General features: G+C 41.8%; 1 protein-coding gene across 2 annotated transcripts in view; it reads right to left on the bottom strand.

The window, feature by feature from the left end:
• Nucleotides 1-17,283, bottom strand: part of PASD1 (PAS domain containing repressor 1) — an 81,010-nt gene that overhangs the window by 41,841 nt on the left and 21,886 nt on the right. For both annotated transcript variants that reach the window (XM_077307712.1, XM_077307711.1), the window contains 5 exons: nucleotides 9,280-9,366; nucleotides 7,286-7,342; nucleotides 6,114-6,268; nucleotides 3,529-3,620; nucleotides 1,088-1,177 (listed from right to left, as the gene is read on the bottom strand). In XM_077307712.1, coding sequence (XP_077163827.1) covers nucleotides 1,088-1,177; nucleotides 3,529-3,620; nucleotides 6,114-6,268; nucleotides 7,286-7,317 — 369 coding nt within the window. In that variant the 5' untranslated portion in view covers nucleotides 7,318-7,342; nucleotides 9,280-9,366. The remainder of the gene's footprint in view (nucleotides 1-1,087; nucleotides 1,178-3,528; nucleotides 3,621-6,113; nucleotides 6,269-7,285; nucleotides 7,343-9,279; nucleotides 9,367-17,283) is intronic.

Raw genomic sequence — 17,283 nt, 5'->3', positions numbered from 1 at the left:
TTTGGCTAAATAGGGTAGAATCTGCACTGGGGCTTTTTATCCCCCATGACCCCAAATTAAAGAAAGTCGTCTACACATTTGATTTCCATTCTGATATTTAGCACTTTCAATTTTCCCTCTGCAATGTCTATGATTGATCTGCAGTGACACCACCTTTCCCATGCGATATCCAGGAGTGGATATAGCTCGCTATATCTGATGAATCCTCTCGGACAGCTCCAGTATTAAGTGTAGATGTCTGCATTGTGCCAGATTAACTTCCTCTCCAGTGCCTCCAATGCTGATGTAGTGAAGCAGTCTGTCGCTGATAGGTCAGGGCATCAGTTCAAAGACTGCCTGGTTCCCGGTTACCATTCCCTCGCAAGACTTATTTTTGCTGTCATTTTGGGATTTTTAAAAAAGTGACCATGCTCCAAAAGCCCACACTTCTCTCAGCAGAGATTTGCCTCTTGGATTTACTTTCCCCTCCTTGTTCTCTGTAAGGTTGCTGCCCCCCCCCAACTCCTGCAGGAAAAGAAAGATAAAGAAGCAGGCTTGTGCTCCACTTGCCCTTCCCCCAGCTTGCTCTGGCTGCAGGAAATAAAGCACTCTCCAACTTTGTGTTCCTTCACTTCAATGCTGGCTGGAACTTCACCCAATCCCTCCCCTCCATCAAGCGGGAAAGAGATTGAAAACTGGGACAAATGCAGAAAGATGATTTTTTTTTTTTTTTGGGAAAAGGAAGGCTGTAGATATGGGTTCAAATTGACCAGAATTCAGCAAGATTTACAGTGGAAAAAGATGTAAGTGCAGACTATCCCTAGGTCTTAAAAGTGCTTCCTAAGGTAGTGCTGTACTTCTTTGCGTAATGCTGTAATACACAGGTCATATAGTAATTCTCATGCTTGTGCAAGCAGATAGGAATCCTTGGGTATAGTTTCATTTTCTTTATACTTTCCTGCAATGACTAAAACAACCCTTTCTTGAGCACAAGCAATGTTCTGCATACAAAAACAAACTTTTGTATTTAATATCAGAACACTGGCTTTGATTTGGACACTCTTAAGGATAAAGAACATTTTAGAACATTATACTGGCTAGAACTTACCGGTAAATGCCCAAGAAGAGAAGAGACGCTATCAGATACATAAATAATAATTCCATCAGTGGTTAGTGCAATGAGAAACCCATCTAATGCCTACAGGAGGAAAAAAGGCATATTAGAGGGGGAATATTACATTCATCCAGATCCCAAACTCACTTATTTTGGATAGTTATTTTGGAAGTAATCCCACTGAATATATTGGTACCAAAGCAAAACTTTCACATGTTCAGGACTGCAGCTACATGGCATAATCATATATATCTTTATTTAGTCCCACTGAGTTCACTGGGGCTTTTTTCGAAGAGTGTGTGTGTATGGGATTGCAGTTTTAGGATTATTTCAAGCATATCTGCTTAGCTGTTTCCCCCCCTAATTTATATGAAAATGTATGATAATTTTAAAATAATAATAATAATTTTCAAAATTAGGTATTCAGGTATCTTTAAATAAATTGTATGTACTTTTACAATTTAGGTAATATAATGTTTACATGTGCTAATTGGGCAATAGTTTAGTGAAAGGACACAAATTAGAAATTCAGATCTCTTTAGACAACCAACAGTGTGAATTCATAGAGATTTTCGCCAGATTACACTCACTTATTTCCATTTTTTAGATTGGAATAATTCTGTATAGAATTGCAATGTAAGTTTCCAGCCACAGGAATTCTTCTGTGCCATACTGTTATGGACCTTGTCCAGGGGCTCCATAACTTTGCATAAGTTTCCAAAGAACTAACACAAGAGGTACTTATGAAGAGAGCTTTAGCAACTCATCAGCCTTATCAAAACAGATTCAGGACTAAACTTCAATCAGCTGGCTTCGAGATACACACACTTGCACAGTGAAGCTTTGTCAAACTTTAAGACAAAGAGCATAACTAGAACTAGACACCTGATACCCTAAATGCTGTCTGCAAGCCCAAAGAATGATTAATTAAGCAACCCCAGACACTCGGTTGAGCCAGGCCATCTTGTACCTGGCTTCCAATGGGGGACAATCCAGATCATGAATATAAGCACTAACTAACAAGTAGGAGAGTGGGGATATTCCCTTGAGAGCAGCTAATATTTTCTTCTCTCAGGACCCAGAGCAACCAGCACCTGCATGGAGTCACCTGGGCTAATACACAGATGTCAGCAAGAATCAAAGTAAAAAACAATGGTTCATTTGCTAATGTTTGCAAATAGCTTTGCTCCTTTCCACCTTCATTTGCATCTCTCCATAACTTCCTGCCCCCAGCCTCTTCTTGTACGTAACACTGATAGTAATAATTAAGAAAAATCTGATCAATCATGTGCCAAAGTTTCAGCTTCAATTCCTTGAACGCCCAGTTATAAGAGCGGGAAAAGTCAGAAGCTTAGGAAGGCCACTGATATACAAATCAGACTATAGTGGTTTAGACAACCTGATTCGGTTCCTTATGTGTTTACTGCACTGCTTTTTGGTGCTGTACATTCAGCAGGAAGCCAAAATGAGCAGAGTGGGGGTGGCATCTGGCATTCCTTCCTAGTCCGTTTGTTTCCTACTCACATATTTTGCTTTTCGTCTGGAAAGGAGATTATTAAAAGAATATTAAACAAAGGGCCAGCAGAGAAGCTCCATGATTATTTATTGACCATTAAAGTGTCCCCTGGAAGTGAGGTCTGTTAAAAGCTTGTCTCTTCTCAAGCAGGAGTCTGTTTTGATTGAACTCCATGAGATTGTCTAGTTCAAGCAAGGGGCAGTTGCAAATGTGGGAATAAACAGATTTTTTCAAAGAAAGTGAGTCAACCACATCTCCGCAAGAAGGAAATAATGGAGATACTGCAAGTGTGGGCTAAAACGTTGATAGTGAAAACAAAAACAGGAGATTGTATACAAATGATGCAAAATCTTGCTTTGAGCGTCTAATGCTATTTCTTGTACAGCTAAAAACAAAAACAAATTAAAGCAGCCAAACTGGAAACAGTGTTCTCTGGTATTTAAAAAATGTGCATGATTTTCCTCCCTCCTACCTGTGCTTACAAAGTAAGATATCCTATCCCTTTGCAATGGATAACAAATCTGGAATTCTGAGTGTACAGGTTCCCATTTCTCATGCAATACATGCTCAAATGCTTGAAATTTCATGATTGTACTAAAAACAGTAGAAATGGCGCAATGTGAGCATTTATATATTACCAAAATAACAAGATCCAGTGAGTTTTGAGGAGAAGGAATGGCATCTTCAGTTTTAAGCTGCCTAACTCTCTGACATGAACTTTTGTCTGTTTTCATCAGCATGACTGGAAAGCGAAATAGAAGCTAGGCTGTCACAGGTATAAAACTGCTGGCAGATGACATTGTATGTCATCTTTCAGAAAGCAGTGGGTCAAATTATCAGGTGGTTAAACAAATATCACCAAACATCTTCGGTTTTTATCCTTCCATTCCTAAACTGTATGATTTTCATTCTATCTTACCTCTAACATCAACTGGGTGAACTCCTCATTGCTAAGAAACGAAGGCTTCCAGTCTTGTCTAATCTCACAGGCCTCTGTCTGTGCTGTGATTTCTGAAAGAAAGAACAACATCTAGTCAGATAACACTGTAGGCTGGAAACTGACTTGTCCTAAACTGCTACTGGGAGTGAGACCCTATGGTCCAAGATATCCCTCAACAGGTGATATCTGTTAAGAGATTGCCCCTGATAGTAGTTAACAATACAGGAAAAATCCATTAACAATACAGGAAAACCAAGAGAAAGTGGCTCGTCCCAGTTGAAGGAAAGTGGCACTCTGTATGGGTGTGTGTGTGTATGTGTGTGTGCGTGCGTGAGTGCGTAAGTGCGTGAGTGAGATAGAGAGTGAGAGAAACAGCAGCTTTGTGTTTTGCAGACAGATGGTACATTCCAACAAACTGTGATCTGTTTAAACCAGTTTGTTGCATAAACTTAATAGGATACCAAATGCACATAGCTGACCATAGTTTGTTTATATATCCCAGTTATATCAACTATTTTTCTCTGGGATGCAACTGGGAATTGCCCATCAATTACCAGGTTGTTGACAAACTTCACAACATATTAAAATCAGAATCCAGTAGCACCTTTAGGACCAACAAAGATTTATTCAAGACGTGAGCTTTCGAGTGCAAGCATTCTTCCTTAGATTATGAAGGGTGCTTGCACTCGAAAGCTCACACCTTGAATAAATCTTGGTCTTAAAGGTGCTACTGGACTCTGATTTTATTGTGCTACTTCAGACCAACACGACTACTCATTTGAATCTAGTAATTTGCAGATACTGTTCTTTAGAGGTCTGTCCTTTCCTCCATTTCTTGAACATTTCCTTTTTCTTCCTTAGCTCCTCCTGAAGTTCTCTGTTCATCCAAACAGGCTTCTTGGATCCCTTACCATGTTTCCATCTTGCTGGAATAATCATCGCTTGAGTATGCAATAGCTCTTCTTTAAAGACAGCCCATCTGTCACTTGCTTCTTTCTTTTCTAGCATTTTGATCCATGGGATGACTCTCATCATGTCTCTTAGTTTATTAAAGTCTACCCTACGAAAGTCTAACAGACAAGTCTAATTATGAAGTTCCTTGGCCCTCCATCTTATAAATATTCTAGGTTGACAAAGTTACTCTCCACTAGGGTCCCTACCTCCTTCACCCCATCCACCAGCTCTTACCTGTTGCACAATATTAAGTATGGCTGAGCCTTTCGTAGGTTCTTCCACCATTTGATAGATAAAATTGTCAGCAAGATAGCTCAAAAAGTTGCCCAACTCAGGATACTTAGCAGAATTTGTTTCTCAGCACATATTAGGGAAATTGATGTCACCCATAATTACAAGGTCCTATTGTCCAGATAGTCTATCAAGCTGCTTAAGGAGGGCAGTGTCCACATCTTCACCCTGGTTAGCACCCTGGCCATCCTGTAGCAGATGCCAATCACTAAATGCTTTACTTTTTTTTCCTCCCTTATCTTCACCCATATCCTTTCTAACAAAGCGTCACTCTCCTCCTTTAGTATCTTTTACAGGCAAGCCTGCTCCTCACACAAGAGTGCCACTCCACTTCCTCGACCTTTTTGGGTTTTTTTTAACAACTCATATCCATGCACTACTGCACTGCAGTCATGGGAATCATTCCATCAAGTTTCTGTAATACCTGTCTGCATAAGAAACTTGAGCTCCTCCTTTTTATTGCCCATACTTTGGTCATTAGTATATAGGCACCTGAAGCCTCTTAACCATTGGTTGACTTTGACTCATCCTTCCCAGGTGGGTCATCAGTATTTGTTCTCCTACATTAGAATCCCTACGTTGTACATCTCCTTCCCCTTGAGACTTCAGTTTAAAGCTCTCTCGATGAATCTCCTCAGGTTTCTCCAAGCGCATTCTTCCCTAACTTGGATAACTGAAGCTCATCCTGTGCTAGCAAGCAATAACAAATCACATCTGCTTAATCACTTGCCTTGAAATCCCTACAGGGTTGCCATATATTGGCTGCAACTTGATGGCATTTTACATGCACTCAAGGGATAAATGTGAAATCATACTGCCCTATAAACAATTGTGTGACTTTTTAAATGTGTTAACTTAAAAAGTAATCGTTATTCCTTTCCTTGTACCAGTATCTTTCCATTTGAGGGGACAAAATATCCTTCTGACCTTTTGTCAGAAGGATATGCATTCCCTTCACCATCCCCACTTTTAAAGCTGCCGACATCCTCCACCACCACCGTGTTGCAAGGCAAAGTAGAATCATGGAATCATAAAATCATAAAATCATAGAGTTGGAAGGGACCTCCTGGGTCATCTAGTCCTCCCCCTGCACTGTGCAGGACACTCACAACCCTATCGCTCATCCACTGTAACCTGCCACCCCTTTGAACCTTCACAGAATCAGCCTCTCCGTCAGATGGCTATCCAGCCTCTGTTTAGAAATTTCCAAATATTTCCAAAGCATACCAAGAATATTTTTAAAATGTATGTAAAGTAAAAAGCAAACAAACAGCCTCTCTATGAAAAGAAGCACAGACAAGTGGTGGTAATTCAAGTACCTTTTTGTTTCTGTAGGAAGTCAATAGTCCTCTGCAATATGGTGGATTTATCCATCTTGAGAGGATGGCCATGGCCCTGCAACATGGTGCATAGCTCCTTGATGAGGACATTGAACTGGTCTCTTCTCTTCTTCTCTGACTTGTTGCGTGATGCCCTAGGTCAATGGAAATACAAACTATTTTTCAAACAATGAAGGATGCATACAAACATCAGTCTATTTCATGATCATTTAGTCAGCATCCTAAGTAAGATTTCATGTCCACAGAAAGTATATCAGAAGCAGTTGCTGCCTGACAAATAACAGGAAGGGGTGCATTCTCTCCCTCTCCACAAGAGGAGAGAGTGATAATGATTGCTATTTCTCTTATCCTTGATCTTCAGAGCACAGTATTTTATTGACTAATGCTTCTAAATCTAATGTCTATAGAGAGGGGCTGTGGCTCAATGGTAGAGCATGTGCCTTGCATGAAAAAATTCCCCAAAGTATCCAGTTGAAAGAACCAGGTAGCCAGTGATGTGAAAGACCTGTATCTGATATAATGGAGAGCTGCTGCCATTCAGAATAGACACTATTAACTTTGATAAGTGGTCTACCTCAGTGTAAGACAGCGTCTTGAGTCTGTTCTTATGTTCTTAAACTGTCAAGCAACATCTAGTTCTAGAGAAGATACAAGGCAAATTCACACACCCTAGACATTCATTTCAAGTATCCAAAAGCTCACAACATTTTGATCAACAGTAAATCAATAGTGTTATTTACCAGTTACATAGAATCATAGAATTATAGAATAATGGAGTTGGAAGGGACCTCGTGGGTCATCTAGTCCAACCCCCTGCATTATGCAGGACACTCACATCCCTATCGCTCATCTACTGTAACCTGCCACTCCTTTGCCTTCACAGAATCAGCCTCTCCATCAGATGGCTATCTAGCCTCTGTTTCAAAATTTCCAAAGATGGTGAACACACCACCTTCCAAGGAAGCCTGTTCCATTGAGAAACCGCTCTGTCAGGAACTTTACCGTTGTCATGCATGCTATGCAACTTGCTCTCACTTACACCATAGGTAGTTTGGCCACTGATACCTGAAGTGGCACAGTAACAGTTATTTAAAGTGGAAAGATTGTTGGCTAATTGCTCCATTTATCATAGGGTGCACTTCTATTCATACCTCTTTGCCCTGTCCTTCTCATCTTCATCCATCAGCTTGTTTACACAATGCAGAATTCTGGAAGACAAGTAAAACTCCAGTTATTTTTCTGAAGGCATGAAAAGTCTTATCCAGTCAAATGAAATGGGCATTTTATCAACTGATCATTGTATGTTTTTGTTAGCAAATTTTACTTTATTTAGAAGTCTCTCGTTATCTGAGGCCCTCAACTGTAGCTTACTTAAGCTCAGCTCTGGATAGATAAAAACATCCAAAATATAGTGAATTAAAATTCTAAAATGTATTTTGGTTTACTGCAAGTGTTGGCCTTTCAGGCAGGTACCATGCATCATCACAGTTACGTATAGGTGACCAAGTCAGCCACTGAGTGACAAAACCTTCTAAAGTAGTGACAAGAACAACTAAGGGGTTCTTTATAAAATTGAAGGGAGTTGGTTTTGATGTCACAAAGCAATGATGTCTCCATATGCCATCTGCCTTCCTGGAGGGAGAATTTCCTCCTTGGATAGTATGCATGATACACATGCCCCAAAGGACAGCAAAGTACTTATAAGAAAAAGATGGGCAACTTATTGACATGCAGCATTATATGGAAGCATAGAATGCTGAATCAGGAGAGACTTATCCTTAAAAACCTAAGTAAAACTGAAGCATCATTATTTTGTATTTAAAACTCATGAAGCATAAGGATGAAATAGAGGTATTCTTAATCTGAATCTAATGAGATGACTGAAAACATGTTTTCAATTTTGCAATCATAGAAACAGAGTTGGAAGGAACCTCCAGGAGCATGTAGTCCAACCCCTTGCAGAATGCAGGAAATCCACAACTACCTGCCCACCAACAGTGACCCTAATTTCATACCCGGATGATGCCCTTCTGCCTACTGACTTACAATCTGCCTAAATTCACAGAATTAGCATTTCTGTCAGATAGTTATCTAGCCTCTGCTTTAAAACTTCCAGAACCCCAGAAGCTAAAAAGCACTTTCATTAATGAGTCTATAGAACCACTCCCATTATCCCAGGAGCATTCTTACGTGGGCGCAACCAAATATTTTTGGCTACACAGCAACCACAGCTTCTGATAACTTAATAGCCATGTAAGTGACACAAAATTGAATGCTATCAAACCAAAAGGGAAGAACAAGCCCATGCTGAAAGTTTTATACCAATATATAAAGAGTGAAAGATCCATGTTCACATGTGTCTTTAAAAACCCACATACTTGGGGACACATGGGTTGGGAACTGGGAAAACACAAGTTCACTCCTCCCCTTGCATTCTCCAACTCTTTCCCGTCCTTGACCAAACTAGAGTTTGCCACAATGTCCAAACTGGACAACATGTGATTTGCATAAACTGTAGCTTGACTCCAAACCTGGAAGTGAACTGCAGGAGTAACTACAAGGCCAAGCTATACATTATGGTTTAACATGCTGTGTTTGGGACCTTCCAACATGACTTTGACTCAGACAGTCCAATGACAGCTGTGAGGAAACCTGTTCCCCAAATGCACCCCATGGTGTCCCCATGGGACAAGGGGATTCAGGCTTCCCCAACTGCATTTTCTCTGACTCAAAACAGCTACAAGGGGGTGTTATTCGCCTCAGCAGGGAGCATATGTACTGATGGGCTACATGTGCAGCTCCACTATGCGGCAACTCCAACCCACCCAGGGACCTTTCAAGTCAAGAAAATGGGGGTTGCTGAAGTCCCCTTATCCTCCTGCATAACAATCTGCATTGCTGCCCCAGGCATTGGGAAACAAGTTATGTTAGTTTAAAAAATGCATGCAAATGAAACACGTCATTTCAGAATTAATATTGGACTAATTCAGTTCTGAAGAGAGCCAGATGTACACATGCTTCTGCTGACCAGAACAGAGGGAGTCAAGCAATATACTAAGTGGTACATATTCAAAGGGAAGGGAAGAACACGTACATGGGGAGGTTGCCCAAATTGATGAAAATAAATAATCAGATTAAAAATTACCTATTTTATCCCTTAGATTCATCAATCCAGACTGGCAGGGTATGCCTTGTTAACAGCATGGGAATACAGATGAGGGAGGAATGAATCCTAGGAGAAAAACATCAAGTTTAGCATGTATCACTGGCACCAACTCTTGAATTTGAAGATTTCAACCTGGGTCTATATTCCGAAATCTGAAAGAAGGCCTGATGCAGTCAGGCACAGTAGAAAGAAAGAGAGAGAGAAAGCTCAAAATAAAACAATGAGGGTGGAAACAACTTTTGGAAAACTCTTTTATATGCTCTCAGAAGGAAACTAAGGTTATTATGCATGTAAAATTAATAAAAAGAACAAAGGTTGCCCTTCACATGTTTAATTATGTTATAACTAGGCTCAAAGCCTGTTGCTCCCAGGAATGCAATGGCGCTAGCAGCGGGAGGGCATGACTGGTGCGACATCGCCCTACCTGAGGTCGGTGTTGGCGGCTCATTCGTCATCGGTGGCCGACAGCCACACAAGCGGGTGTACAGGCAGCTGGATTGATGGCCTGTCTGCAGTGGTGTGGCCAACGTTGGCGGCAGGTGGGCGGGGGGGCCGCACAAGCTAGCGGGTGGGCAGCCGGCCGGATTGGCATTGTGGCCAGGGCAGCGTCGGAGAACTCTCCCCCGCGGCCGAGGAGCAACTGGCAGTAAGGCTGTGAGTGTGCCTGGCGGCTGCTCCACAGGCCAACCTAATCCAGGTGCGGCCAGCTTTGTAGGGCACACCTGGGTTGGTCTCTGCAGATGGAAGCAGTGTCTGGACACCCAGACATGTCCCAGACACCGCTCTACCTGTAGTGGCTCTAGCTAAATATTAGAGCCACTAATGGTTAAGATTTCCTCATATCTTCTCTGGATTCTGGTGATCAGGTATATGTTGCAAATTCTGTGCGCAGTACTCAATTCCCAGTCAAGGAAGGGCCCATTTGGATTAGAACCATAGAGCATAGGGAGAGGGGGTTTATGCGTTTCCCCCTTCATCATTTTTTCTACCTGGAATACCCTAGAGGGTGCTAGTTGCCCACTCTGAGAGGTTTTCAATAGATAACAGGCCATTTCTAGTTTTAAAAATGACAAGCGCAAAAAGTTTAAACCTCCTCTGCCTTTGCATTGTCATCCCATTCTAAGTCAGTCTCCAAGGGTATATGAATTGCATTCTAAACACTGAACTAAGCACTCAGGTCTGATCTCCTGGGCTGAGGGGAAATGTATAAAAAACAAAAAGTGCAGTTAGCCCCCCCCCCCCCATTAAACCATATTTAGTGCAGTCATTTGAATTTGTCAGACCAGGATCTGATAACAGGTATCCCTCAGCTACTATTCACCAGCTACTATTAACAGTGGTAGTACATGGTGAACAGATGTGGAAATCGAAGCTTAATATTGGCTTGTAGAGGCATGAAGTCAAATATTACCAAGTCATCGAAGTTACTCAGCATTGAATCAGGTAATCAGTCAATTGTCTGGAGGGGGCAAGTTTGGGAGAGGTATTATTTTCATTGTGAGATATATTTGGTTTGTTTTGCCTTTCTTTCCTTACACTTCTGAAAACTTTGTTTTTCATTGTGGGGTTTTTTTTTCTTGCTTTCTTGGCTTTTCTAGTTGACCTTTGTTAGCAGATTCCCTGATTTCCACCTTCTTGTTGGTTATTAATTTTGGGAAACACTGTATATTTCACAGGTTAGGTTTAAATAGTTTGGATTTTTCGCAACTCCAGAAAACCAGCAGCCACTTTTATACCCAAGCTCAGTATGCAGAGAGGATTTCTCAGATGACTGTGACACTGGACCTTTTCATCCAATTCACTAGAAACCGGAAGAGTCTTAGAAGGAGGTTCCCTGATATTTTAATACCATTTAATGGAGAAAAAAATCTACTCAAGAAGAACTGCCATTTTCCACACATGAAAGACAATGGGCAGATATCCAACCCAATGGAAATGGAACCAAATCAGTCTTCATGATACGGCAACTCAAATTCTTCAAACCAACCCATTTTCACTTTTTAAAATTACAATATAGAATTAAAATAATAATTTCTCAAGTGTACATATCCTATTGGCCTGTTTTCCAGAGCTAACTTCACTTTCTCCCAGGTACAGATATTGGTTGTCAGTACGGGCTTCTGCACTGTAGATGTTCGGAATTTTTGTGTTTATTGCCCAAATTGCCCGTTCTGGTTTTCCTTGACTTCACATCTCCCCCTGCAAGTTCCTTGATAGCCCATTTGTTGTGGCATTTCAAGATTTCCAACCAACTCCTGGATTCCCACAGGGAGGGCATGGTTAGGGATATAAATACAAATTCTGTATTGCTTTGGGCCAGTTCAGGCAAATAATTGATCTGGTTTACTTGCCTGCTTCAAATATAATCAATGTTTTGCATCAAGCCAAGGATTGTTTATTGAGCAATCTGCAGAAACCTCACAGCCACACCCTTGACCTGATCTTTGCTGCAGGGATAGAAGTGGGACTGACTGCAAATGAAGTAGTGCGTAGGACAGACCATGACAGGATTTCTGAATGCTCTCCAGGCCTCAAGTCTTCCTAACAACTTACTAGATGCGATGATTGACAACTGGAATAACCAGATGTCAGCCGACACTGATAGGATTGTTCGCCGATGTCCTCTCTACCCCCATCTCAAAACAGCTCCTTGGTATACAGAGGACCTGCATGAGAAACGGAGTTGAGACGACTACAGCGAGTTTGGAGAAAGACTCGAGACGAAGCATCAAGAATATCCTATAGAACATTTATGACAGCCTATGAAATGCAGTGGAAGCTGCAAAACATGCTTACTATGCAGCTTCCCTTGCATCTGCTAGCTCACGCCCAGCACAACTGTTCAATATAGTTCAGTTTCTTAACCACCCTTGTTGAAAGGTGCCAAAGTAACAACCAATTAGATATTAGTTGTGAGGCATCTGCAAGCTTCTTTGAGGTTAAAATCTTGACATTCCGCCACAACCTTCCCACAACCCTTATCACAGTAAAGGGCCCTTTGTCCATTTTGATGGATGGATTTAATCACTTTAGGTGCCTATTGCAGGATGAAGTTGACAGGCTACTAGCTACAATGAGGCCCACTACATCCTCTAGACCAGGGGTAGTCAACCTGTGGTCCTCCAGATGTTCGTGGACTACAACTCCCATGAGCCCCATGCCAGCATTTGCTGGCAGGGGCTCATGGGAATTGTAGTCCGTGAACATCTGGAGGACCACAGGTTGAGGATCCCTGCTCTAGACCCTGTCCATCAGGACTGCTCAAAATGAGTCATGAAAAAGTAAGAGTCCTACTTCAAGAGATGATCAATCTGTCCTTATCATCAGGGATCTTTCTGAGTGGACTGAAGGAGTCAATGGTGCACCCTCTATTGAAGTAACCATCACTGGACCAGCAGGAACTGACTTTTACTGCCCATGTTAAATTACATTATATTATCGCTTTAATGTTTTATGTTCCATGTACATTTATTGAAAGTCTGTGTACTTACACCCTGATTTGATTAAGAAAAGAAAAGCATAATTGTAAGCCAACTCAGGGAAGAAAAATTCATGGACATTTGAGGTTGTTTATTTATTATATGGTCTATGTATTATGGCCAGGAAATCTTAGGATTGTCTGGCAGCCAGGCAAGAGACATCTGGAGGTGGTTTGCCATTGCTTACCACCATGTTAAGACCTTAGTGTTACATGAAGGTCTCCCATCTAAATACCAGCCAGAGTTGACCCTGCTTAGCTTCCGAGATCTGATGACATTGGGCTTGCCTAAGCTACCCTAGTCAGGACACATTGGGGGAGGGTGGATCCTGGAGAAGAGGAAACTCACAGGGATGTGACATCATGAAATCCATACTCTGAAGCTGCCATTTCTCCAGGGCAACTGATCTCTGTCATCTGGAAACCAGTCACAATTCTGGGAGAACCTCTGGCCTCACCTGGAGGTTACCAACCTTACTGTGAGGACAGGTTGGTATTTGTCTCCCACACAAACACAGCAGGGGTCAGGAAAGGTGGCAACTCCCTGCCATATATCTTCAAGCCATCCCCAGCTGGATTTGTGATAACATCAAGATTGCCTGGCCTCTTCACATCCCGGCGCTATTGAGGCCAGTTGGTCAGAGTTGCCTCATTAGATCTTCAATTGCCCCGGCTCTGGCACATCAGAAACATTTGCTAATTATAAATGGGGTTGGTTTCTTGGGTGAGCAGCCTCATTGTGAGTCCTGACTTCCATCCTCAAGGATTCTACTGTTATGCTTTGGGTAAGGAATCTCCTAAGACAGGGGTAGTCAACCTGTGGTCCTCCAGATGTTTTTGCTGGCAGGGGCTCATGGGAATTGTAGTCCATGAACATCTGGAGGACCACAGGTTGACTACCCCTGTCCTAAGAGAAATTAGACCAGCCTGAACCTCGCTTATCTCCCACCTATAGGTGGAGCTGGGACCAGTAAGGGTTTGTTTTCCTTTAATCTCTGTCACACAATGTATCTGTATCGCTACTGTAGCTTGCTGTAGCTTTAGGATATCTTTTAATACACTTTTTACAATCTCTTTGGCTCCGGTGTGTTTTATTGGCTCTCTGTGTATGGTGGGACCCATGAAGGGGCAAGCCTGAGACCGGCTTACCCCATGGGATGGGAGAGAGGGATACCCCTAAATCTCCCTCACACTTATGTGAATTACATATTTTAAATAAAGTAATCTGAATCCAAACCACAGGGTTGAATTCAAAGGTGCACTTTTACTCCTGGAAGTTTTCCCTTCTTCTCCAGAAGGAATCATAACTGAACAGGTCACTTTTGGATCCAACCCATTAATGTATCAGCCATGTTGTTCTAAATAATAACCATTCTTAGCTCTTCATTTTAATTTTTTCATAGCATTTTTTTTCAATATAGGTCAACAAAAGTTAATTACACCCTTTAGTCACAATACAAGATGTTACAATGAGACTAATTAAGAACGTTAACTCAGCCTAAAGAAACAAGAACTTGCTAACATATCTAGATCACAGCCTTTCAGGACATGTGCCAAATCATTTATCTGAGTCAACAAACGGTAATACTTATTTACACGAGAGGCATTTTGTGTGAATTTCATGTCACTTTTTTATTTTGCACTGTAGTAGCTGTTTTAAGGTACTGAAAGTGATAAATCACTTAAAATCAAGGGAACTTGTTTTTAAAAGGCTTTAAAGTAGGTGAGATACCTACTTCAACATCCTACTAATTAGATAAAAGAGTGAAGCAAAAAGACAGGATGGAGTCCTGCCAGTATAAGCTTTAGCGGTTAATCCGCAGTCAGTTCCTGCAGTAACCCACAATAATAATACTAGTATTTACACATCCCATATCTCAGTAAGGTTATTTTTTAAGACATGTTATACTAAAACCAGTAAAAACTCAAAAAACAAGATAATTTTTTAAAAGGACAATGACCATTCAAAATTATAATTACTGGCCAATCCTACAATGCCAACTAACAAACAAGGGCAGAAAATACCTTAAAAAGCAGCACCAACAGTAACATTAGAAATAAAATATCTACAACCTGCAAAGAAACATGGCCACAATAAAGAAAAACAAATAAACCACTACTTCCTGAATGGTGCCATGTGGCAGTTCTATTCTCTTTAGCAAGGTGTATTATCACTCAGGGGGTTCTAGATCAAATCAAATGTGAACTCACCCTAGAAGTTAAAATGACCATACTGAGGCTATTGCACTTCGGCCACATTATGAGAAGTCAAGAATCACTGGAGAAGAAAATAAAGCTAGGAAAAGGGAAGACCCAACATGAGATAGATTGACTCAATTAAGGAATCCCCAGCCCTCAGATTGCTAGACCTGAGCAAGGCTGCTAATGACAGGATATCCGGGGGGCAATTAATTAATAGGGTCATCATAAGTCAGAAGCAATTTGACAGCACTTAACACACATACAAGGCATTTCTGCCATAGTCTGGGCTTCTCAGAGGCTGCCCCATGTCTCCTGGAAGAGGTCAGGAGTCACCTACCCTCCTGGTTTTCTGGAGAGCTTCTGGAACAAAGCTGTTCTGGAGAGCCTTGAGAGCTGCCTAAGATGGGAAATGGGGGAAAGCCTCCTGTTTGGGGCATAAACCCAACCCTCTCTCCCCATCCTGGTTTGGTTTTTATTGTGCTGCTTTACTCTTGTAAGCTTATGGATTACTTCAAATAGGGATCCATCAATAAAGGGCAAACCAATTTTTAACAGGAATTAAGGTGGCTTCTACATCTTCGGTGATGGAAGAGGGTAATTACAGTTGGGGAAATGCATTAGCATGAATACAAATACAGACTAACAGTTAAACCTTTGTTTGGCACAAGATTTATATGGCCAACATTGTGGTGTTTATGTTTTAAAACATTTTTACATTGTTGCTACCCTCCATGAGCTCTAAGATGCTCAGCAAAAAGGCTGTTAGATACTAGAGGCAAAGCCCGTCGTATCCAGGAATACAACAGGCGCTAGAGCTTGATGGTGGGAAGAGAAAGGGGAGTTGTCCAGTCTGTAAGGGCATGGGACTGAATGTGTGTGTTGTGTGGGAGGTTGTGGTGGCATGGTGACAAATAAGGGCATGGGTGTGGAGAGATGAGTGTCAAGAACCTGTGATTTGGAATGTTAGTTGACTGTGGGAGAGGACTGACCTTTGGGAATTGTAGCATGGGGGTTACGGATGAGCTTTCCAGAGCCATGTCTTCAGATATGTGAAGGGAAAATCTGACTGGAGACTCTTCTTAGGGGGCTGTCCAGACTTTGGGCCAATCAGGACACACTGTACATGTCCCAATTAGCCCAAAGACTGAACAGGCCCTGCCCACTCTCCACCCACCTACCCGTTACCCTTTTATTTATACAGCACCTGTTACAGATATGCATGTGTTTTAGAAAGTACAGAAAACACAATGCAAAGCTGCTATTGGCATCCATTAACATACCAATAGGATTGCCACACATTGTAATTAGCAATGGGTGGACCTAACCTTATCCAATTTGGCATGGAGCATTTAAATTGAATTAATTTGGAAGGCACCTTTTAGACACTCTAAATTAATTCTGTTTAGAACTGGACCCGTTCTGGGTTGACTCTGCTGTGGCAGGGATATTAGCAGAATGCATCTAGGTCATGCTCTGGTGGTCCCTGGCTACGAGCATTTCTATCTGTGCCCTTCCCTTTCTCCTTCTTAAAAAGGCTATATTAACATTATTTATGAAAGGAGATGGGGAAAAGAAGGGCTCCAAGGATCATCTCTTTGGCCCCCTTGCCTCTTTTCCTCCATGAAGGCTGCTTGGACCACTCCATAACATCATTCCTCACCTTTAGAAAGTTTGGGTAAAGGGGGCAGCAAGAAACACTTCAAGAGATTCAGGAGTGCCAAAGATTCAGGAGTGCCATTGGTGACTGGCACGGAAGTTAGAGATATCTCATTATGATTCCAAAGGTATCAGTCTGCAATGGCCTCCATTTTAGACTCTGCCTCCATCACTAATTGCAACTTACTCATGTGCAATATGCTAATTCATACACAGAATTTCACAACATTCAAAGCACTCACTGAAATCTTAGCAAACAATTTTATTAGAGCAGGCACTCCAGCATACCGTCCACAACTCTGGGTTCAAATTCTATTTTTGTTGTCACAGAGCCTCATCTGAAAGATGAGAATAACATGTATTCGATTAAGTTAAACAAACAATAAAAGAAGAGTTGGTTCTTATATGCCGCTTTTCTCTACCAGAAGGAGTCTCAAAGTGGCTTACAATCACCTTCCCTTTCCTCTCCCCACAACAGACACCCTGTGAGGTGGGTGAGGCTGAGAGAGCCCTGATATCACTGCTCGGTCAGAATAGCTTTATCAGGGCTGTGGTGACCCCAAGGTCACCCAGCTGGCTGCATGTGGGGAAGTGAGGAATCAGACCCGGCTCATCAGGTTAGAAGTCGGCACTCCTAACCACTACAC

This window comes from Paroedura picta, chromosome 13, assembly GCF_049243985.1.
Source record: "Paroedura picta isolate Pp20150507F chromosome 13, Ppicta_v3.0, whole genome shotgun sequence".
NCBI classification, from domain to species: domain Eukaryota; kingdom Metazoa; phylum Chordata; class Lepidosauria; order Squamata; family Gekkonidae; genus Paroedura; species Paroedura picta.
Note: the sequence above shows the minus strand (reverse complement) of the source record. Positions and strands in the feature narration are given on the sequence as shown.